Genomic DNA, 24,271 nt, shown 5'->3' with positions numbered 1-24,271 from the left:
GATACAGGTTTTCTTTAGAAACTGCTATGAAAAAAAAGGCTGATAAAAGAGACTGGGAAGCAAACAGTATACAGAAGGGAAAGTCTTCCTTTATTTCTTAGTTCTGGTTTTGATTTAGCTTGCATGACGGATCTGGAAACCACTTCTCCTATTCTGAATTCATTCTGAGGAATGGAGGGGAAAATGAGAAAGAACTTTCTTGCTTCAGTTTGAGGTAGTCTGATTAATCTTTATTTACGGATAAACAATGAAAAATAGCACACATGCTGCTGTGTTCAAGGTCATACATATCCTGTAGATGACACAGATATCAGATCTATTTTTAAATCATTTACATGTATTAAATGTGCCGTTCTGCAATCAGACACCTAAAGTTAGGCACAAACTACACACAAAGGCATACCTTTGTTTAAAATCATACCCCAGACGCAATCTAGTCATTCAAGTCTTAATCAGAAACCAGAGTTGTAGTTCATTTGCAGCTGATTTTTGTCAAACTAAATTTCATTTTACAGAGCGTTTCAGTAACATGAGCAAACCCCAGGCAGCAGGAGTTTGGTACAGACTGGAGAAGCCCTTTCCCTGTGTTACCTGGAGGCAGCACAGTGTTCAGCAAGTCTCTTGGATCCAAGCAGATGTGGTGGAAAATGTAATTAAACGGATTTATTTTTTTTTCTGGGGCTGGTGGTTTTGCATTGCTCTGGAGCAGAAATGCCAATAAAGCAGCAATAGACACAGCCATGTTTTGTTGCGGAGCAGTCAGAGTACAGAGCGTACGCACAGAGCATGTTCGCAGAACCCAGGCCTGGGGACGTGTCTAAGCCAGTGCTAGCAGCACAGCTGAGTAGTATGGCATGCGTGCTTAAAGGCCTCCATCAAAGACTTTTATGGTTTGTTCCCATAATTTAAACCCATGAAGGAAAACAAAACCGTCCTGACTTCCTTACCAAGGGAAGTTCCTGATCTGAGTACATCTGTCTGACATGTGCCTATCCCTTCTTCCAGGTCCCGCAGCTTTCCAGCAAGCAAGCCGCAGAGCTGTTTCCCACTCATTCAGACAGGAAAATCCAGCAGTACAAGAATATATTTTTCTTTCCCTTCAGCTAAACCTCTGCCCATCTTCATGTTCTGGGCCTTGCTATAATAGAGGGATTCTTCTCTGTACATATAGGAAAAAGGAAACTGTCCAGAAGCACGCAGTGATCTCATTGCTGTATCACTTTTCCCACTAGCCTATTTTGGACTCCAGGGTAGGATCCTGGGGCTTAGAGCCACCTGAGCGCCTGACTGACCTTCTGTTCTCTCCCTTCGTTCTTGGTACTGTGCAAATGAATCCAGAAACCTGCAGATGTTTCGGGTAACATAACATTTGACTGTTTAAAAATGTGGCATTGCCTTCATTAGTGATTTCCTCCTTGATTCTGTGACACATAGTGGAATGCTGTGGCAGCTGATGAAGGGAAACTATCTCAGTCTTAAATCTAGATGAAATTACTGTTACTTTGTGTGCATACGGAACTAGCATGAAAATCAAGTTTTAAAAGAAAGAACAACAAAAACAAAGACAAAAACCACTCGACCTAACTAGAAAAGACTGTGGAAGGAATGTTTGAAAAAGAAATTCTAATTTCCAGAACCAATTTAAAACTTCAACGGCCGAAGCAAGCGAAGAGAGTCTTGTGAAATCATTTGTCCTATGATAATACCTCAGAAGCGCTGACGTGTGGAATAATAAATAATATTTCTCACATTTCTTTCTTACCATGTAAGAGAAATGCATTACTTTCTAGAAGTTTTGAGAAAGGAAGAATTATTCTTGCTTGTGTTCTTCTATTCTTCTGTGAGTAAGTTATTAAGGAAAGCTATGTTAAAGAAATGAGTTTCAGTATAAAAATGTCTTCTTCTACAATCATGAGGCATAGGATAGGGAAGGAGGAAAGCAATAAATTGCCAGGTCTTCATTCAGCTACATGAAAAATTATGTTTTTCTATTGGTTCATTGCTTATATATTCCAATTAAATGCAGCTTTTATGAGACTTCTGCAAAAGAAGAATCTCCCTACCCAGTAATTTGAGCTGGTTTAAGGGAAGTTCTGAATTCTAAACCAAAAATCTTCCAATTGACTTGGAAACTTGCATAGACAGCAGAACACCAAGCTGGTGAGCTCTTTGCAGTCTGTGTTGCTAGGGAGACCAGGAGCTGATTTTGGAGAGCAATGTAAGTACATTTATATAATAAGGAGTTGCAAGTTTCAGTGCCACAAGTGTACAGATTTCTCTGGTAAAATGTACTGGAAATATTAGAGAGGTATAGGTGCTTTTTTTTTTCCTGTTGTTGTTGCTTTTTGTACTTTCCTCCTCTCTACCCCTCCTTTCCCCACTGCCCCCTGGAACAAATCTGGGAGAATTAGAGAAATGTTAGAGACAACATTTTGCATCTATTTATATTTATTTATCTGTGCTCTCATGGTATTTGGGTAATCAATAGCACTGGAGTAGTCAAAAGATTCTGAAGATTAAGAACAGACTTAACCTAACCCACGCCAATATAAAATACTGTCTGGAGGCTGTACATTGCCCCAGCTTCATTTGTGGGAACTGTAAACAGCTGACGGGCAGTAGCCAGCTGTCCACTGAGAAATTGTAGCTCTGAATCATGACTGTGCCTTCTTCCTTACCCATCAAGCAGAGACGTAGGGCTGCTGGAGGCAGAAAAGCTGCACCTTGTGTTGCCTAGCCAAAACACGTTCTTGCCTATCCTTAATTCTCAGGCACATTGAATGATCATGGCATTCAAGATAAAACCAAATTTCCCAAAGTTCTCATGCCTGGTTCAGTTTTACTAATTTATTTCCATCTCAGATGTATGCATTAACAACATACTGAAAGAGCTCTACTTTTCACATTTGTTTAAAAGTGTATATAGTTTTGCAGATTATACTACTTCATTGCTTCTTTGATAACAAAAGCCCTAATATATTAACGACTACTGTTGTTAATAATTTCAACACAGCTTTGTAAATAAATGACAAGAATCACAGATTTCTCTTTTTTGTTTGACATTTCACATGGAAAGACACAGACGTGTTTGTATACGGTGAAACATGTTTGTACATTTGTTAAATGTTCACTTTAACCACCACGTTCATAGAATCATAGAATCTTTTAAGTTAGAAGGGACTTTTAAAGGTCATCTAGTCCAACTCCCCTGCAATGAGCAGGGACACCTACAGCTAGATGTTGTCTCACCAGTTTTATAGCTACATCAAGACTAGAATACTTAGTGAAGGAAAGTAATTTGAAGAAATATATTTTGCATTTAGTTCTAAGAATTGCTGGCATTTTGGGACTATAAAACTGTCACTACAAGAGATTCTGTGATCACTGATTTCACTCTGGAACACCAGTAGTCATACAAATTGTTTGTTTGTTAAAAATAAAGGTCTCTGAGGACGTTATGGGAAAAAAGAGAAGAAAAAAAAAGAAAAAAAAGGAGTTGACAGTCATTGGGAAATGACTGTTTTCAAAGAACCTATCTTGGTGTATTATGAGGGCTGCTCCAAAATTAATGCCTCGCATTTTATGATGTTAGTCCCACAACATGAGGCTTTTGGTGGTATGGCAGTAGAGGTTGAACCTTCCCACCAATACCCTGTTACATTTTGTTTCTGTGTGACGGATACCAGCAGAGGGGCAGTCTGACAAATTGGCATCTGACATGGCAGTGCACACGTATGAATCAAAGGTGTCACTGGAATGAGTTGCACCCACTGACATTCACTGATGCTTACTGACTGTTTATAGAGACCAAACAGTGGATGTGAGTACAGCGAGGTGGTGGGTGGTGTGTGGCATCAGAAACAGTGGGTCACCTCTGCTGGAGCAGAATGTTACAGGTGTGGCATACAGGTGTGGCATGCAGGCTTTTGTTCACCTCTGGCAATGGTGACTGTGTTGAAAAACAGCGTTTTGTAGCTGATAATTTGCTCTATCAAATGGTGTTATTGTGCTTTTTGTATCTGTTGTAGTTGCCATGGAAATAAATAGGAGGCATTACTATAAGACCTATACAGTAATTTCTCTTTCTGTCACAAGATGACAGAAAGACTGTTCACTTTCTGAGCGATTCAAGGCTCTCTATAGTCATGTTACGAAGGGGAAGGAGATGATCTTGCAGCCTTTGACTCTAACAGTGATAAAAGAATTGCTCATTTGTGTACTGTCCCATCCTGTGGTACAGAAGGGCAGCAGTCCCAGAAAAAGTTGTATCTAGAGCTCCAGAGAGCTGCCTGGTTGCTAGTAGGAACTCTCTCACTGGGGCTACTGAAGTTCCAAAAGACTATGCTTGAGGAGGGAGACGTGTTCCTAATGTGATGATTCCACATTACATCATTATCTGCCACCTGCTATGATAACCTACACTCTTTGAGTCTTTGAAACAGAATGCCCTGAAGAGTGAATTCTGATGATTCCATATGATGAGATTTAGCTTTTAAGTGTTCTTCCAAAGGTCTGAATTTGCAGAATGATTTAGAGACTAGCAATTTAGAGACTTGCTTTCTTTCAGTTCTTTGTTCAGAGATGTTCCTCCATCAGAAAAGTAGTTTAGCCCAACTCATACGAATTAACTTGCTATGAATCGTAGTACCATCTTGAAGACCTTTGGTTCATTCTTTGGGAATGTAAATGAAAGGACTTTTATTTGATATAGGACTTTATATATAAAGGATAAAGGACTTTTATTTTATATAAGCCCCGGCCACTGTAAAATCCAAGAGGAAATCATTAACATTAGAAAAGAGGTCTCCTGTGTGTCTAAAAGCAGAAACAAAACTCTCCTAGAGCTAGTGAAAAAATAGTAGCCAAAACTCAACTTCTATATAATGTGATAAAATCTTCTTAAATATAAATTGATGTTTAAATGATCTTTATTTTTGAGCACTTTACTCCTTTTATGTTGTGGAAGAAAAAGATTTTTTTCCAAGTTTACTGTATAAACCCAGTGTATATTTCTTATCATGTTCTGTAGGGAATTGTTCCTTTCTCCAAGGGCAAGCTCAACTTTTTGAATGCAGAGTGAAAAAAGGCAGTGAGAGAAATACAGCCTGGGAAAACTCTGAGAGGAAAATCTGCCTGCATTACAACGTGGTGCTGACTCAACACTGAGATCTGGAGGAAACAAAGGAAGAATCATTCCCAAGAATGCAGAGAAGACTTCAGTGTTTATTTCAACCCACAGATTCACTGCCATCTACTAGGGTTTTGGAGAAAGGACAGTCATCCTGCAAGAAACATCGGTTAGGATTGATTTCTTTCAGGCTTCTCTCATCCAGCATTTCTGATATCATGAGTCTGATGTCATGACCTCCCACGTCATCTTGTCCCACTGCATTTGCTTTTGTTCAAAAAAGTAACAGGTAGCATTAGAGTTTGAAGTTTTTCCTAACTTATGTGCAAGTGTGAAAGGAAGACAGCAGTGTGATTCTGCTTCATGATTTTGACAAATTCAGTGTGCAGACAGGAGAGAGGCACACAGGTACCGAGAAACCACTGACAGGAATGACAGGATCAATATATCCTCTGTGTTCTGCTAGCATATGTATTATTAAACCGCTCTTCATGTGATAAGGATAAAAGGATTAGAAGAATGGGAAACAATGACACTAAGCAGTTCATAGAGCTGCAGTATCAAATGGTGCATATCATAGATTCTACTGAAGACTGCCTATCACTGAAAGGCTTGAAATTTGAAATAATTAGGACTAATTCATCACTGCAGTGATCAAAGACATTTTTGAGATTCAGTGTCACAAATAGCAGTGTTGTAGTGGCTGGGTGGATTTTGGAAATAGCAGTAATACATATTTTTTCCACTATGAGTTAGTTACAATGAAATGGATAAAAGAAGCTGATTTATCCCATCAGGACAATAGTTGGTGGTAACTGCCGAGGCAGCATCTGAGAAAGCAGAGGATTATACTTCCATGTTTAGACTCCATTATTGTTATCAAAGAGCATGGAATTCTTTGCTTTCTTCTACCTTGAAAACTAAAGATGAGAATTAATAGACATGAATACATGGACTTCAGTCTCAATTTTTTGCTTGTTATTTCTGGATGAAGGATGAAAGGAACAGGTGACTATACAGACTTCCCCATGTGAGATGAGTCTTATCTCTTTACCTATATCACATTTGAAACTGCACAGGTGAATGCATAATACATGGCCAGCTGCAAGAACAATAAGTGTCACTTTCCAGGAGAGATTCTAGGATTCTAGGAAACAGTGGTGCAAAATAAAAGGACAACCAATACAAAGAAAGATGAGAAATCTTGACATCCCATTTCCCAGTGGGAAAACTATATCATTATTAAGGTGCACAGATTTACAAAGGGAGAAGCCAGACAGACTGAACATATTATAATAATATTAGAGGAGACGGTAATTTGTAACTACACCCCTACAGATACTGCCAAGTATCTGCTCTTGAGCACTGATAACAAGATACAAACATTGATGATTTCAAGATTGATGCAAAAGAATTCTTGAAAATTGAATATTTTCCACTGGAGTATTTGGTTGTCTAATACTTAGTGTCTGTGTGTGATCAAGCAATTAAGCTTACAAGCATTCCATTCTAATCTACTATCAACCTAAATTTTAAAAGATGCCAAATTCGTATTTGCTTCTTCAGGTAAAAAAACAAACTAATAAACAAGTTGATTAACTTTTATTAGCTCTGTTTTATTTTCAACAAGTACTCCTTTTTTATTCATTCCAATGAAACGATAGGCAAAACTACTAAAATTTCAGTATGACTGGCTGAATTTCAATCAATTTGTATATGTCAATCAAGTAGACAAATTTAGTCATTAGATCATCATTACCAAGTGAACTCAAAGATACTGTGCAACAGACAAGAATGAACATGGACAACACTTTGACAGGCTTCTGAAATAGCCTATGAGAAAAGAGATTTCATCCTTCCACTTCAACTTGACTTTTAATTCAGTGGTAATAGCAGTCAGATCACTTGCAGCCTCAGCCTAACAAACTGTTTACTTCTAGTGAAAGTAAAGGAATAAATCTTTGTAAAATGACTAATTTGTCCACAGATAGATATTCTACTAAATTCTAAAATAAAGGAGTCCTATGTGTTTTTTTATAGAACTTTCAAACTAGTCCTAAAATTCTGGCAAAACACATACCTCATCTTCTGGAAGGAACTAAATGTTGCATGTACAAATCATTTTTGTCTGAAGTAGTTACTCTACAGAGAAGTCTGCTTTATCCAGATTGTCTTTTCACCAGACAAGATTCAAGTGGAAATAGAAGTTTAATTAAGAAAAGCAAAAGGTAAAGGTCTCAAGTTCAGTTAGAATTTGAATATGTGGAGTTCATCTAAGATCATTATAACGTTTTTTTCCAATTTACTAAGAACAGAATCTTACTCCTCTTTCTCTTTTCTGGCATTATTGTTGCATAGAAATATAGCTTCTGAATCTACACCATAATGATTGTGATGACTTCACTTCTCCTATCCTGTCTTTCAGAAGAAGCTAATAACAGGAGTTTCACCTTTAGGAAATTAGTGAGTGTATGGTGTGGATGGAATCACGCACAGTGTGAATGCATATGGATGAGTAACGAAGAGAAAGAAAAGTTACTTCCAATAAATGTAGCTTTTATGCTACATTTTATCCAAGGTTGGACAAAATGAATGTCAAAGGCAAAAAGATGCTTTTTGAAAGAGTATTAGACTATGAAACCACCTGCAGAAACTGACAAGGTCACAATAGAAGTGCAAAAGTAAAATATTAATCAACTGGAATGGAAATCCCAAGGTAACACAAGAAGCAAGGACACAAAAGGTACTATGTAGTAAGAGCTCAGCAAAACCTTCAATTTGCTTTATAGAGCTGGGGAAAGGAATTATAAAATTGAATAACTAAAAAAGTATCCCTCTCCTAAAAGCTATGAATAAAATAATATACAAAAAGGTGTGGCTTTTGGAAAAATGTTTTGCTTCACTGGAAAAGTATTTTGAAAAGTATTTCACAGGGTAGCTGAGATGATGTAAGGAAAATGAATCCACGAAGGACAAAGACTACATATCAAAGCCAAAAATGGGGTCTGATTCAAGCCTATACTACATGAAAATTCATTATAAAGTGAATATATGTTCATGTTATGTAGACAATAATAAAGTAGAAGTGTATGATTACTCTGTATGATGACTCGTTTGGTGAGGCTTATGGAGCACCTTTGATTTGACAGATAAAATATAACTATTTATGATCAGCTTTCAGCAAAACTTAGACTTTTAAGTGCCGAAGTCTGTTCTAAAAATGACATATACTTTAAAAAGAGTCTTGGTAGATATTTCTTAATCCAAATATTGTTGACTACATTCTTCCTTCTATAAAATTTAGAACGCTGTTAATTTCGATCTCCAGCATTAATTGCTTCTTGCCCAGTAGGCATCACCACACAACTGCATCCACTCATTTTTTGATAACTTGACCCATTCAGGTTGGGGGCAGCCCAGAGCACTGATTAAAAAAACTCAAATCAAGTAACTTAATGAGAAAAGTAGGCGGCATTGGCAAGAATTTTCTTTCACAATAACCTACATAGAAATTTGATTTCATTTTTACTCCAAGCATTCAATGCTTTCAAATTCAGATTATTCAAAACTAAAAAAAGGTTTTGAAGCAGGTTTATTCAATCATTCAGGACCACAGTTCACTAGGATCACTTGGTGAAATACAAAGCTGAAAGACCTTCAAGTTCAAGATGAGAGACATGAAAGAGCGAAACCATTTTTATTTATCCCACTGCACTTGCTCTTCACTATATCTAAATTGTCATTTGCTTTGATTTTACATTTGAAGCTCAGAAATCATCCAGAAATGGTTTCATGACTATGGGATAACTAGAACAGCTTTACTTTGGACTATTTACAAGAATCTATTATAATTAAATATTTCCACTATATGCCTATCTGAAAATGTTTAACCAAAAGACTTTCAATATACCTTAAGAAAACCATCTGGAAAACAAACTAGTCCACACCGTGTTATATCTAGCAAATGCATTGTATCATATTATTTCAGTGTGAGGTTATGCACTAAAAAAATCTTATTCTGTTATTTAAAAGCTCAAAAAAAAAAAAAAAAAAATCTTCTGTGTGACGTCAACAGACCTGAAAAATATTCCTTTCCTGCAACCCCATTAAGGAGGTAGGAGATATCTCAGAGCACTGGTCTGTTTCTTGTGATTATATTATGTCACATCATTGATCAAATCAATTTTATCTTGTGTTTATAGCTAGAACTTGCTCATAAAGTTGCCGTTGTTCTCTGGTGAGTTGCCACTGCCTACTTTGTCAAGCAGAGTTGAGCTGGAGGTTAGCAATCTTTTAAAGTTTAGTATTTCACTTCTAGCTTCCCTTCTATTTTTTGGTATCTTGAGCTCACTAGAAATCTTACAAGTATTTTTTTCCCACTGGCAAATGTTTCAGAAACAAGTTGTTTTGTGCAAAGATAAGAATCCCAAAAGAAGAAAAATGAAATGCTTGCTCTTTTCATAAATATATTCAAGTTCTTATTTTCAAGATTTATATCATTTATATCAAACCACAAAAACTGAAAAGTGAAAATTCATTTTTAGATAAAATAAATGACTTTATCAATCAAATATTTTCCATAATTTTTCTTCAGAAATTCTGAATTTAATTTCTTTCATTCTATAGTGGAGTGAAAAATTGTGAAAATCCTTCTAAAAATCTGGTTTGTTCCTAATTCACATAGACTTCTCATTTTACATGCGTCACGTATATATTTTTCATTAAAGTTTTTATAACCCATGCAGTCAGAGTTTGTACTTATTAATTCTTCCCCAAAAAATTAGTCTTTTTTGCTGCCTTTGAAACATCAAATTTTTTGCCTAAGAAAATTTTCCGAGTATGTTTTTAAAATTATGAAGAAAATTCATAATTCCTACAAGCTCCATGTTTCAAGATAAAGTATTTAAACTTTAAAATTTTAAATTTTGACATCTTAGAGAAAAATATTTTTTAACATTGTAGTCTTAGCTCTACTTGCAAAACATAATGTAACAGTCATGCAATCACTAATATCTACAGAAGTGCAATCAGACCTGAGAAATATCAGTAGCAGATGTGCTGGTGGGCTGTGATGGCACTGAGCCTTGAATACAAGTATGGCTGCTCTGGTGCAGATATGAATGGAGTGGTAAAGCAACGCAGTGCCAAGCAGCATCAATTTTGTACTGGCTGTCTTTCAGCAGTTTAATCACAAAATGAAAGAAACATTTTTATGGATTAGGGACAGTCAAATAAATGAAGGGATAGATTATGCATTGTTGAGACCATACAAGCATGGGGAGAATAGCTTGTAAAAGAGAGAAGGCAAGGATCTTCCGTCTGTGGAAACGCACGTATTTGTTTTCAGAAACATGAAGATTGTACAATCTCAATTATCAAATTCACACAGTTCAAGTGTCTACTGTACTGAAGAATCTGAGCTTTTCATTTGATAATGTACTTCACTACTCACGAACAGAATCTGGGACTTCATTGGTACCTTCAGTATTTTCCCCTAAGAATTCTTGGTCAGAAAGCAATGAGAAGTTGGATAAAAAATGTAAGATCATGTGTCACAGGATAGTTTGGGTTGGAAGGGACCATTCAAATCATCTAGTTCCAACCCCTCTGCTGTAGCCAGGGACACTTCCCACTAGACCAGGTTGCTCAAAGCCCTGTGTGCCCTGTCACAGCAGTTCAATTCAGGAAATTCAGATAAATAACCTGATTTAAGGGCTGTTTATGACTAAATCAGAGTGCAAAAATAATCATAGACTTAGGTGAGAACTATAACAGCATCACAGCATCTTTTAGCTCTTCCCTTGCTACTGCAGTTTCACCAATTTGTAGAATATTTATACCATACAGAGTAAGCTCTGCAACAGTCTTACAGCATCAGATGTTTTTGAAGGCTCAGATAGGTTTATTTGAACTTCTTTTTTACTGCCAAAACTAATGTCAGTTTATTTCAGATAGTGAAGGATAGCAAAAATGCATAGCAATGAGAGAAGAACTCACTTGTGAGGTAGGAGTGGCTCCCCAGCAGCACAATCTGTGCATACAAAGCAGGCATGCGTTATTCCTGCAACTCCTTTTATTGATATTTCCAGCTCAGAGCAGTCTGTCTCAGCTGAAGTATGAAAAAATAAGAGGTAAGAGAAGCAGTTAAGAAGCTTGGCAGACATTGACAAGAACATGTGTGCACGCTATGTTGGTTCATGCATATGAACCAGCACATGCATGCACATACAAAGGTGGATGTCTTCTCCACCACATCAGGAAAGGGGACTGATCTGGTAACAGCATTCTCACAGTCCACAGCCAAGCAGCATGCTGGTTAGCCTGCTCAAGCTGGCCCTGCTGAAGGCAGAGCTGCCAGGTTCCTGCTGTGCCTCAGGGCTTGGTTATGAAGGAGTCAGCTCCACTGCTTATCCTTATCCTGGTTTGAGAGAATACAAAAGGAAAGGGTTCCACTCTTCACTTGTCTTTGTATCTTAGCAGGGAGAGAACATGTATTTTTTGTTTGTGATTTTAGGTATTCTAAATATAGTTTGAATTTTATGCTTGAAAATCACAATTAAATCTCCCCAACCTAAATCAATGCTTTCATGAACTCGAACGTGAAAGACAGGTTCTTACAATTTCATTAATTACAATAGATTAGAACTTATTTTAGATCTACAATTAGTCCGGTATTTCACTCAGTGAGACACAGACACCAGCACTGCACAGCTGGATTCCTGGTGGTATCACTGCCATTGGGTAAGTGCTCCCACTTTGTTGTGCATTCACCATCCAACAAATACACGTTTCTATCATCCTGTGCTCAGCACTGTTATTATTAAAACTTAGCAATGTTTTTGTGACTAAATGATGATATTGTTTCTCTGAAGAGGTTACCACTGAGATGTTAAACATACTGTAATTCCTTGCTGCAACCACCTTTTAGCACATTTCGTGCATGTGGCAGAGTGTATGAGACTCACACAACCATCTCCCAACCAGATCTGAGTGTTACAAATACAGTGTGCAGTTCTGAGCATCTTTGGAGAACTCTGACTCACATCTGCTGGAAGCAGTTGGCCCACCATATTTGCAGACTGTTAACTGAAGGCACCTGGTATTTTAGACTACAGAAGGAAAAACCAAATAGTAATGCAACAGGGAAATGCATAGCCCCTTCCTATTACTGGTTTTGATCCATTAATTATATGATCTAACAATGTATTGATGTACTTTGTATGCTTTGCAACACAGCTATCTGCTCACACCATACACCATACAATTGCAGGAGATATTAACAAAGCTGTCTACACGCAGAGCAGTGTACCATCATGTTTTTTTTTTTTTCATAAATACTAATAAATATAGAAAAATGTGAGAGCTGACTGGAAAAAAATAAGAAAAAAAAAAACAAAAATTAAGCATCTTTTTGCTTCCTAAAGTGGAGATACTAGAGGTTCTCAATTTTTCACGTGCATGCATGCATATAAAGACTTCTAGTTTACCCTGTATTTTACTCATCAAAATCTCAGTTCATTCTAAAGTTTAATCCTTCTTCTTCTGGGACCAGATGAATTTTTTCTTTTTCGTTGGAAGAAATCAGGGCTGAGTCAACTGGTTTCAGTGGCTTTTTGTTCTTTTCTAGTGTTGTCTGGAAGCAATTTTCTCAAGCTTTGTAATTTATTTGTCATCTTCCTCAAAATCCCCACAAAAAAGAGAATGAGAGCCTTTCTTTGGAATTAAAAACAAACAGAAGAAACCTTGACATTTGATTTTTGTACATATCTTTCATATCCTGAGTGTAATAAATACGTGTTTCAAGTACAGATGCCTGGAAGCTTTAAGAAAAAGAAATTATGACTGAAGTGATGTCTTATGCAGAATAGAAGCACAGAGTTGGCATCTTCAGGGATTCAGCTATATATTAGATACGAACACAAGCCCCTACTGTGCTCTAGTATTGTAAAATCTAGTACATAAGAGGATAGAGTATCCCAGTCTTTAATCCTAATCTTTAAGGGTTTCTTCTGTAAAGTCATTCCAACAAAGCAACTCTACAATAAGCATCAAATCCAATAACAATGTCCTTTCTTACAAGTGCCATTTTCTTCTGTTTCACTTTTTTCCCACCTCAACCTAGGTAAAGAGGTTAATGGCCTAAACAACAAGATTAAGCTTTGGCAATATAAAGACAAAACAAGACAGGAAACAATCTATTAATAGCTGGAGTTCTATTAAAAATAATGCATAAAATACTTGTCTTCAGTTGTTACATTTCTTATTTTTTGGTATCACTCAGTTCTTCTCCCAATTTCTTAATCAAATGCTTCTGCTGAACCAGAGTTGTGGCAGGATATAAAACTGGTTCTGAAAAATCACAGATTCTATATCATCCTTGCAAAATTATTCAAATCTTCAGCTGCACCTGGAATGTAGCATGCATGGTTGTGAGAATTCAGCTTGACCTGTATTCTGCAAAAATGCAGAATTTTAGTATCAGGTGTTACATTCTGTCCTGGATATAGTTTCTGGATTGATTTAAAGTTCAATCCCTCATAATGTATGCATACAATCTAATGTCAAAATGGAAATAGCATATCTTACAGTGGCCTGCTTTATGTTCAAAATAGATTGATGCAGCTTGAGAGCCAAATACGGGGAATAGCTTTCCTTAGTAGCACTAAAATGGGATTTTAGAGCAAGCTGGCATCAACACTACAGTAGTTTGTAAACATGAGTTACAAAAAACAAATATCTAATGAGAGGAGCAAGTATGATCTCTACATATATCTAATTACCTCTTATAGGTTATCAAGATTACCTCAGACTTACTGGATTGAATGCAAGCTTGTTAGCTAATAGTCGTGTAAAATTTGTTTTCAGACACAATCACTCTCAAATGATACAAACAAATAAGAACATTGAACTTATTCACTGCTACCTTAAATCATGTTCCAGACAGTCTTAGATTGGACAATCTTTATGAATTAAGCCAATTACACATCAAGATATTCTGCAGGTCTTAGAATAACTACAGCCTTGAGCCACTTCACTGCTTCATATTGTCTTCATCACTGAAAATATACAACAGCTACAAGCTGCATATTTTCCCTTAAAACCATGCACATTCTCAATATTTTCTCCATTACCCAAGCACAAATATTCTTGTCTCTAAAAAAAATCATTTTTATAACTGAAACTTTGGCAGATTTATATTGCAGAATTTACATATCTGACAACATAAAAGCCTATCAATCTCTTACTGTTACATGTCATATAGTCCTTTTCACGAATTAATCAAAAAGCGTTTAGGATATCTACCTACACTCCTCCTACTGGAATCTTCTTTTAGATCTCTTACCTTTGGTGGTTAGGAGCTTTATTCTAACTTCCAACCTAAGTTCAGTTATGACAAGTTCAACAGTTATTCACTTCTGCTATAAGTGCACCTCTTCAGCACATATGTAAAGAACAGAAAGCTCCACTTAGCTAAGTTAAGCAAAATAAGTTCTTTTTCCTCATTCTGTAGAGCACGATCTCCATTTCCTGCCACTAAAGGTCTCCTTTAGGTCCATATTCCTTTAGAACAACTGCATTCAGAATATCAGAAGACAGAACTGCACACAACTTTCTAGAGAAAGGCATTTGCAAGCTATCTGATCTTTCCTAGAAAACACCTCTTTGGATGCACCTCAGGATTACGACTGCTCTTTCATTACAGCCATAACAAAAAGATGAAGTGTTGTCATTTTCTGGTTGATTAATCTGTGCTGATATTTATTCTCCTATTTTATTTGCAGATGCTGAACATTCGTGTTGTAGAGGACTTTCTTATGATTAGTAAAATCAGTACTTTCTACTGTTACTACCATGGTAAAATAGTTCTTTTCTGACGGTTCCTTAAAAATCCTGTAATAATCAGAAAGACTACAGGCTGAAGCAGAGAATTTAAGCAACCTGGCATCAAAGATAATATTGGAAACATTATTCAAGTTTTAAGACTTGCTGTTTCTTCTGCTTAAATTATATTATTCAGTTATATCCATATTATTATTGTGTTTTTCATGTGTTCACACATTTTCAAATTAGTTGGGCTGACATATTCTTTGTAAAGGTGAATACATGAGTGACTTTTGGCCTAATTTCTCTTGATCCTGTGTAAAAATGGAGAAGTCTCCACAATTTTTCTTTTCTTTTCACTCTTATTTAAGATATGAGTATAATCTAAAACCTTTGACATCCAAATACCTATAGTTTCAAGTAACAAAGTAGTTGCTGCAAAATGTCCTGTCACGTTATTCTATAACGAGTTATTGCTCTTCTGACTGTGAGACCTGTGTGCTTGTAGTCTTAGTTACTACTACCATATGAATGCTCCAGAAGAAAAAATTGAATTCAAAATCATGTCCTGATTGAGCAGTTAGGCTAGAAAACATGGATCCTCCTCCAAAAGATAGTAAACTCACATAGCTCATTTTATTATCTCAATTTCTACTATGAAGTAATTTTGACCAGTCATTAATGTATCTTATTAAGAACACTGATTCCAGGAAGTTTGGAGAAGAGAAATAATGTAGATGTCATTATTTTTAATCTTTTTTTTTCTTTTTTAATGTTTACAAGATATAAGAGAAAGACTTATTTGTAACATTAGATGATAAATATATACCACAGACTCCACTGGATGAAGAATTCACATCTTGCTAGTGGAATTCTTTTAAGCTTGTTGCAGTTTATCCTGCTAAAGATTATTTTTTTCCTCAGACTTTTGTAGTTCAAATAGAACACAGCTTCTAGATTATCTGGACAAAAGACATCACCTGCTATAACTTAGTGTCATATCAGAGTTTACAGTCAGACAAGCTGAATTCACCAATCTACTTGGCTATTTTTCTTTGCCTCCAGAGAAGTTTACCAGGAATTATTAATCACAATCATCATAATTACATACAGCTCAAATTTTCAGAGCTCTAAACCTCTCAAAAAAAAAAGGCTGGTAGGATCTCATTTTATTGATCCGTATGTGATAATCACTGGAAAGAGCAAATGGTAGTTAAAGAAAACGAGTGGATTTTGGCAGCCGGCTAGAATCCTAGTCAACCAAGGAGAACATTAGCTGTGAATATAATAATAAATACCTCTGACTGTATTTCATCACAACAGGGAACCACATTTGCCTGAAGATGAATTTGTATTACTCTGTGGCTCTCTCTTATAATGCCACTATCATTACAAACCTTTTTCGCATGAAAGTTTCACAGTTTCTTTTCCAGGAAGTGACAGTACCCTTGGGCTTCCCAACTGATAGCAAATTTTATCTTGATAGCTTTTCATACCTAATTATGTCTGTTTAACGTCATGGCATACTACACAGATTTCTTGCTAGTGTTTACTATGTTAGGCATAGACACTCCAATGGCATGGGGTTTTTTTACAGTTCAAATCACTATACACGTTAGAACCTCCTCAAATGAATATGAATAATGCTTAACAGATAATTAGGATGTTCCTTCTCTCTAGATCTTATATGTAGAAAGCATAAACAAATCTATTCTGTTTGCAATGGTATCTCTTCTTCCTGAGCCAACAACAGGAGCTGTCTCATTATTCATTCTTTTTGCGTGACAAACTAAGCTTCTGCAACATTACTATTTAAAACCTCTAGAAAGTATTTCTTGTCCCTCTCATGAATTCCGAATTCTTAGAAAAATCCTCACATACATTTTTCTCAGGTTTTTTTGTAGAGCACGAGAAATTCATGAGAACATTTAATAAAATTCCAGGAAGCACTAAGAATTCTTTCTGAAATCTGTTGCGTTTTCCTTTGAACACCCTTGGGCCTGGAACACAATTTAAGTGGTAGCATGATGGAACATTATCTCCCTAGAAAGGTGCTTAGGTGTACATAAATGTGCATTTCACTTATTTCTTGCTATTAGGAGCATATTTTAGAGTATTGCTGATAAACTGTAAAATATTTAGTTGTCAATCACTTCTGTTCACAAGAAGAATTATTTATTCCAACTAAGATGAGTGATCTTACTCTTGTTTCTGCAGCATTTCAAGAATATTCCCCTATACAAGAACTTCCCAGGGGTATGACTTTGGGATAGTTGAGTCTTTTAAAGCATATAATTTAGTGGTTTACAAGATGATACAGGGAAGACTAGGTTTCTTCTTTCACAGTGGATGATCTCTGGCAAGTACATGACTAACAAGGATGGAAAGCAAGCAGTAATGGATAAGAAAGGAAGAAAGCTATCAATAAGAGCATGCTACTCTGAGAAATGGGTTTCTGAGTACTATACACCCATTTTGCAGTTAGAAAAGAAATTGATTATGAGCAATCATAAGTAATATCTTAGCATATTTTGTATATTCACAAAATGTTTCCTTGTACACACACCGTCAGAAATTACACAAATTTCAGCTAAGGAGCTACAGTTCTTCAAAGAAGCAAATGTATTTGTTTTTGTTCCTCTTTGACACCCTATTTAGTCTGATCCAGTCTTGCTCCAGACACAGGGTTTTTAACCTGGCAAACACTATAATATCAAGCTCCTCACAGAAGTAGAGAAATAATTTTTAGTGTCTTTTTTTGTTTAGTCTCTCTGTCATATGGAGTTATCAAATAGTTTAAATTATTAGACAAAAGAAAAATCATGTGTGTAGTTCTTACTAAGTTATGAACATTTATGTACTTATTAACAACTTCAAGCATGAACCCTAGCAAAGAGGAATATTCTCTAATGTTTAAACATTAAAGAGCAAGGACTACATTACAAACACAGTTGACAAAAATGAGGAGACAAGTTCTTGAATATCTGTTTCTTCATGAGCTGGGATTGTTCAGTCTGAAGAAGAGGAGGCTCAGGGGAGACCTCACTGCACTCTACAACTTCGTGAAGGAGGTTGTGGTGAAGAGGGATTTGGCCTCTTCTCCCAAGCAACAAGCAGGACATGGGGCAATGGCCGCAAGTTGTGCCAGAGGAGGTTTAGGTTGGACATAAGGAAGAACTTTTTCTCTCAGAGAGTGGTCAGGCACTGGAATGGCTGCCCAGAGAGGTGGTGGAGTCCCCATCCCTGGCAGTGTTCAAGAGGCGTCTGGATGACGTGCTGTGTGATATGGTTTAGTGCTTGTGGTGGCAGTGGTGATTAGGAGACAGTTGGACTAGATGATCTTATAGGTTGTTTCCAACCTTGTGATTCTAAGATTCTATGATTCTAATATTATCTATAAATACCTAAACATTGAGTAATTTTTTTGGTGGTATGAAGTTCTTGTGAGAAGAAAAGTAAAAATTTTATCACAACAACAAGAATATAATGAAGTGCTAAGCTAAGGTTTCTCTCTGAAATCAGATCATGGTAGGAGGTGTTAATGTTTTAGCAACGCTGTAAGACTATAGGAGAAAGTGCCAGAAATCCTGGATCGTGATATCCTGCAACCTAAAATTTAACTGTATAGCTGTAGCAAAAGCACTTCTCACTTGTTCAGCCAACCTTCTCATTCTCTCTTCTGCAGTAAATAAGAGAACAGCCATGGATCACAGCTAGATGAGCATTCTGGTTTTGATACTTGCCCTTCCCATAAGGATTCAAAGACTATGTTAATTCTGAGTCACTTCAGCAGTTTTTAATCTTCTTCTTGGAGTCTAAGTTGTGGTGTACTGTCCTTAGAAAAAATAAATTGTTTTAAGTTCGAGAAATCTTTCATCTTACTGTAAATTGTAATTCAGTCAAATCTCCTAGCCATAAAACTCTCAGTAAAGCACTTCTAGTCTTCAGAAGAAAAAAATATCTAACAATTCTCTCAAGGTTTGTGCTGAGAATGTAATGGCTCTTAGCAGCTAATGAAGAACACTATAGAGTTCAGTGCTAACCTCTTTCCTACTACCCTACAATCTTCAGAGAGAAGACAAAGTCCTATGCAGAGATGAGATAAAAATAGGAACAGGAAAATCATGAGATAACAGGTGTAGATTGTGACAAAAGATAGAGCAAGCATATAGAAAAAGCCTCTAAATCATTTGAACACATCACCTACAGCCCATGCAATAAACTCCATCATATTTCTCTTTTAATATAGGCCACAAAGTACAAAAAGTATAGCAGTTGCACGTCAGATTTCATTGGGCATCCTGGTGAATATGACTATAGAAATGTATTGCCATCAACATAATGTAATAGAATATGAGTTGTCCTGTGGGAATAAACAGAAGTTGTGCCCTTAATAATTTATATGAAGCACCTCCAGTGTATCCACTGCTAAGTGAGAGAGCACAAAATGAATGAGTCTGTGCAAGTGAGAAAATAACTGTAAGAAATGAACAGTGTCTTGGAATCATGAATTCTTGCCTTATTTATGTCACAACTTACCAACTATGATGTTTCAGCTAGTGCTAAGCACAGCAAATTAATCTATAAAGGCACCTCATCACAGCTACACTGATTTGGTCATTCACATTAGTTTGGGTGTCCCAACACTCTGAAGCACCACTATTATCCTCACACAATATATAACCATCAAAGAAAATTTGCATTTCATGAGGGGTCTTCCTTCTACTGAAACAAATCCAGTTTGAGTTGATCCTACTAAATCTAAATCCTTTTAGTCTGTTGCTTGCAAATTTGGAACCCTTTTCATTCAGTTTAAGTAAATAAATAAATAAAGGTAATCAAGGTTACTCAGAACTGTTCCTCAATGCAACACCAAGGTGCAGTGAGTTTCAGCCCCATCTGGTTTCCCCAGGAAATTTCCCCAGGGGGAAATAGTGGGAGCTGAGGACAATAGGATAGCCAGTAGCTATGGGACCATACCAGTCCCACAGACCTGGGGCAACTTCATCTGGGTTTGCTTCTCAATGAGCCCAGCCATGGTGTTTGGGCAGATCCAAGGTCAATCTGGAGAGTCAGTCCACATGTCAGGGTCAGGTCTGCTGAGGGCAGTATGAATGCAACACAGCCCTGCGATACCTGGGTAGGGCCACCACAACAAGATGGGTCTGAGGTCAGCCCACAGGTCAGGGGTCAGGTCAGCAGAGTCTGTGGTGGGCAGAGGCATGGCTGCAGCTATGCTGGAGACTGGCCCTACTGCACAACTGCAGTAGGAGTGAAGGCCTGGGGTGACACAAAATAGGGCTCCAAGGGCAGGGCTTGAGTAGGGTCACATCTAAGGGCCAGGAGCACACTCAGAGAGGGTTCTAACACAACGTTAATAAAATTAAAGCTTTGTATTAAAAATAATGAGTCTTAAGAATTATTGCTTTTAATGGGAATTGATGCAACTGTTGCTAATTAGCTCTGGCTCTTGTTACCCACGAGCTTTTGATGCTGTTGCCTCATTTAAAACGGTGACCTTGAGGAAGAACAGGATGATCTGCCTAGCTGTAGACCAATCTGACGAAATCAACCAGGGAATGTGTATTGGTAAAACTCTTTCATAAATTCAATACCTCTTGTATTTGGGTTTCTAAGAACAGAGAGTGAGAATATATTTTCCATTTTAGTATGGGTGGCAATTAATGACAAGGCCCACAGATAGATTGCAATAGCCCAGCACAGCAAGCCCTCCTGCTGAGAGAGCATCTATTGAATTCAGGGTCAAATGCTTTGGGCCCCAGGAGTTGCTGTCATGCTTTGAGCAGAGCTTCAAAGGCAAAGCTCCACTTCTTGTATCAGTTCACAACCAAAGGAAATTGTGTCCTCTGAAAAAAGCACGCAGACCCTCCCTTCAAAGCCTAAATCTAACCTCATGAATTCACAGTAGATAGAGTTACAACGCATACCAGTGAAAGGTGTCTGCCTAATCCAGGCTTTTCTTGTAATTTCCCTGAAAAGCGTATTTAAGATTATTTTTTTCACTCTAGAGGAGAGCTACCTCCACTTCTGGGTTGTGTAGGAACTGAAGAAACACATCTGCCAGAATGAACAAGCAGAAGTTAGTCAGCAAGCTTTTATGATTGTCTAAATGGTCCTCTCAGGCAATAGAAGGGATTTACACATTCTGTTTGATGAATTATCAACATCTACCACTGTCTCTCCCTTCCAGATATTTGGGTTATATTTGATTGTCTTTACAGGAATTTTGGGCAAATAAAAGGGGTTTGGAAAACCCAAATCTTTTCAGGGGGTAGGAACAAAACCTATCAAATTTTGTTCAATAGTTATATTTGTACGTCTCTTGTGAAGGCCGTTTTTCTGACCTGACATCCCTAATCCCTTTTTTCTCTCAGCCAGGTATGCTATCTTACAACATTCCTTATCCATAGTTTACTTGTTAGAACATGTTCAGATGCTCAGATGCTGTAATACTGACAAGAGAAACTTTAAAATCCACAGCAGTGGCTCCTGCCTAAAGCCAGCTTCGGAACTGAACAGCATTAAAAGGTACCTTTAAAGTCAGCTAGCCTTCCCCAAGTCCTCTCAGATTTACTGGGAAGATGAAGAGACTGTAACCTTGGTTAGCATTTCTGAGCTGACAACAGTTTGACCTCCAGCAGCTCCCAAGGCTCCTACCCTCATACATTGCCTGTGCCTAGCCTGAGAGCTCAGAAAGTAATATTATGTCCATACTAGGCAAAGGAGGGAGCCTACTGCAGCTCTTAAATTAATCTGTTCCTAAAGCAGATTCATAAACTGAACTTATAAAATACACTTAGGAAACAAACACATCGTTTCAGGTCTTCAATTCTGAAAAGCACCTTGCCAAAAGAACACTGGATGGGTACCAAATATGGACAACAACTAAAAGTAGAGGTGACATTATTTTACCTTATTTCACCTCAATTTGTACAATGTACAGTTTGTGTACTTGTGCTCCCTTCTGAATTGGGCTATAATTGCTAAGTGTATTATAGTAAATGGGTGAAAAAACAGCCAAAAGCAAATGCTGACCAATTCAGCCATATGAGAATCTTGAAATCTGTGCTTCGTATGTACCATCTGTGTACAGGTTACTCAGCTCTGCAGTAATAACCCTCAGCAACTACCCCTCTCCTTCAGTTGATTACACTCTAGGGAAAATGCATAAGAAATAAACCATACACAATCTTACAGGCTTGCAGCTACACGAGACCTGAGAACAGATACTCCAAAGGACTTGGATGAAATATCTTATTGGATAACTGACTGTCATTCAAAAGCTTGCAAAAGATATTGATTGAGAAAATCTCCTAACTTAAAGTTAAGGCACATTCTTTCTGAATAGTCACCACCATAGTAGGTTGCTGGAAGAAAGAAGGCAGGACAGAATGAGTATGTCATCTAAATTTCAGGTGTCAAGTATACATTATCACGCAGAACACACATTGTATGTATTTGGGGGTTTTTTTGCAAAACCGATGGACAAAAATCACATCAAGCAATTCAGCATAAAAGACTGAACACTAAGAAAAAGACCACCGCAGCTCACTGGTTTTCTCTCTGCAACCATTCACAAAAACACAAGACAAAATTTGTTCATGTTTATATGATCCATGGATATCAAAGTCAGGGTGAAGTAGTATAAATATTAGTTGGTAACAAAACATTGATATTCAACATGCCAGTGTTGACAATTTTTGCAATATATCATTTTTATACCTAACTTAACTGAAAATGAGAATGAATCCATGACATCTAATATTAACAATAAAAAACATGCTGAAGTGCATACCAAGTGCATGCACAGATTTTAGAGTTGAAACTTACCACAGAAAGTTTGAATGCTTCTCAAAAACAACTGAGGAAAGTGGGATATGCTTTGATAATCCTGTAAGAAGGAAAAGAAGTAATGTGCAAGTTATTCAAAATCTACTATTCACTTGGTTTAATTTCAAGCCACACAGCCTGGCCAATATATGAGTCCTGAAATCTTTAAGAAACTATTTTAAACATATTTTATAGCTGTAATCAAACTAATGGTAATTTTGAGAAGGCAAGTATTTTTGCACATGATCATACTGCGTACACCAACTTTATACAAGGTTTATCCAAGCAGTCAATGCCTATAGTGAATAGGAAATTTCACCGAGAACCTTTCAAATGATGCTGCATACTATCTAGCAGCTGCTGCACTAATACCACAAAATAAATACCATCATCTTTCCTACTGATCTTCTTTCATGGATTTGAAAGTGTGCAGCAGTGAAAGACAAGCACTGGCCTCTGTTCAAATTTGCCCCCAGTTCATGTGCATATACACTTCAGAGGTGGCTTATCTTGTCATTGCAGGAGACAGAGCGAACAGCAGGTGGAGGGAGCCAGCGCTGCTAGCAACCAGGCTCTCGAATTCTGCTTAGCAATTTCAGGCATCAGTGTGAGCTGACTGCTTGACCTACCCTTGCCCAGCTTGACAATTGGAGAACAGACTGGGAAAAGCATGTGAACCACAAAGCTTGCCTCTTTTTCCCAGATACTCAAGGAAATTGTGGATCTTTCCTTGTGAATTTAGCCTATCACATATCCCTGTACAATCATGGTTACTGCAGTGCTAATAGTTAACAAACTAACAAATCAAAACAAAAGTTTTGATTCTAGTAATAGACTGTAAATTTTACCTCTTGAGTTCTGCTCATTTAAAAACCTAGGTGGACAGGTGTCAGTAATTTCAAAGTAAATTGGTCAAAGCAGAACGCATCAGCAATAACAAGTATTAGCTATCTAATCTGACTCTCATTTTCGTCTCAGACAATTGTAGAGCAACCATGATATTGTTAATAAATCTTACTCTTCATTTCAATATTTGTTTTCCTAATAAATCAGTGTATCATTTTAAAACACAATTACCAAATAATAGTATTTTATTCACCAGATAAGTCTGCCACCTTCTTCCTCCTAAAGTTATTCTCAGCCTCTTGTGCAGCAATCCAGCACATAGATGCTGATTCTCCTGTTCCAATATAATAGCCTATACAGTGTATTTGCATTTGTTCCCTTAGGTAGATCAGGACCTGTCTCAGCTGTATCCTGCCTGCTCAGTGGAGAAGGTCTCTTCATCATCTACTTCATCTTTCGTTAGAAGCAACTCTCCCTTTTCCATTCCCCTTTCCATCCTTGTGGCTTATTTTTACTGAAGGTTATAGCATTCTCCAGAGATTTAGTTAGACAGTAGTAATGAAGGCTGGTCTCAGGAAATTAGGTCAGATATCTGTAGCTTTCAGGATTAGCATCACAGATACT

General features: G+C 37.1%; 1 protein-coding gene across 2 annotated transcripts in view; it reads right to left on the bottom strand.

Moving 5' to 3' along the window:
* The window catches only part of LOC125689885 (uncharacterized), a 59,382-nt gene that overhangs the window by 5,652 nt on the left and 29,459 nt on the right, over positions 1-24,271 (bottom strand). Inside the window, exons 4-5 of one of the 2 annotated variants that reach the window (XM_048937613.1) lie at positions 22,802-22,862; positions 11,126-11,237 (exon numbers count right to left, since the gene is read on the bottom strand). In XM_048937613.1, coding sequence (XP_048793570.1) covers positions 11,126-11,237; positions 22,802-22,862 — 173 coding nt within the window. The remainder of the gene's footprint in view (positions 1-11,125; positions 11,238-22,801; positions 22,863-24,271) is intronic. The other variant, XR_007375445.1, reaches the window with a different exon arrangement.

Source organism: Lagopus muta, chromosome 2 (assembly GCF_023343835.1).
Source record: "Lagopus muta isolate bLagMut1 chromosome 2, bLagMut1 primary, whole genome shotgun sequence".
In the NCBI taxonomy this organism is placed as follows: domain Eukaryota; kingdom Metazoa; phylum Chordata; class Aves; order Galliformes; family Phasianidae; genus Lagopus; species Lagopus muta.
The sequence above is the reverse complement of the archived record's forward strand: the minus strand, read 5'-3'. Positions and strand labels throughout refer to the sequence as shown.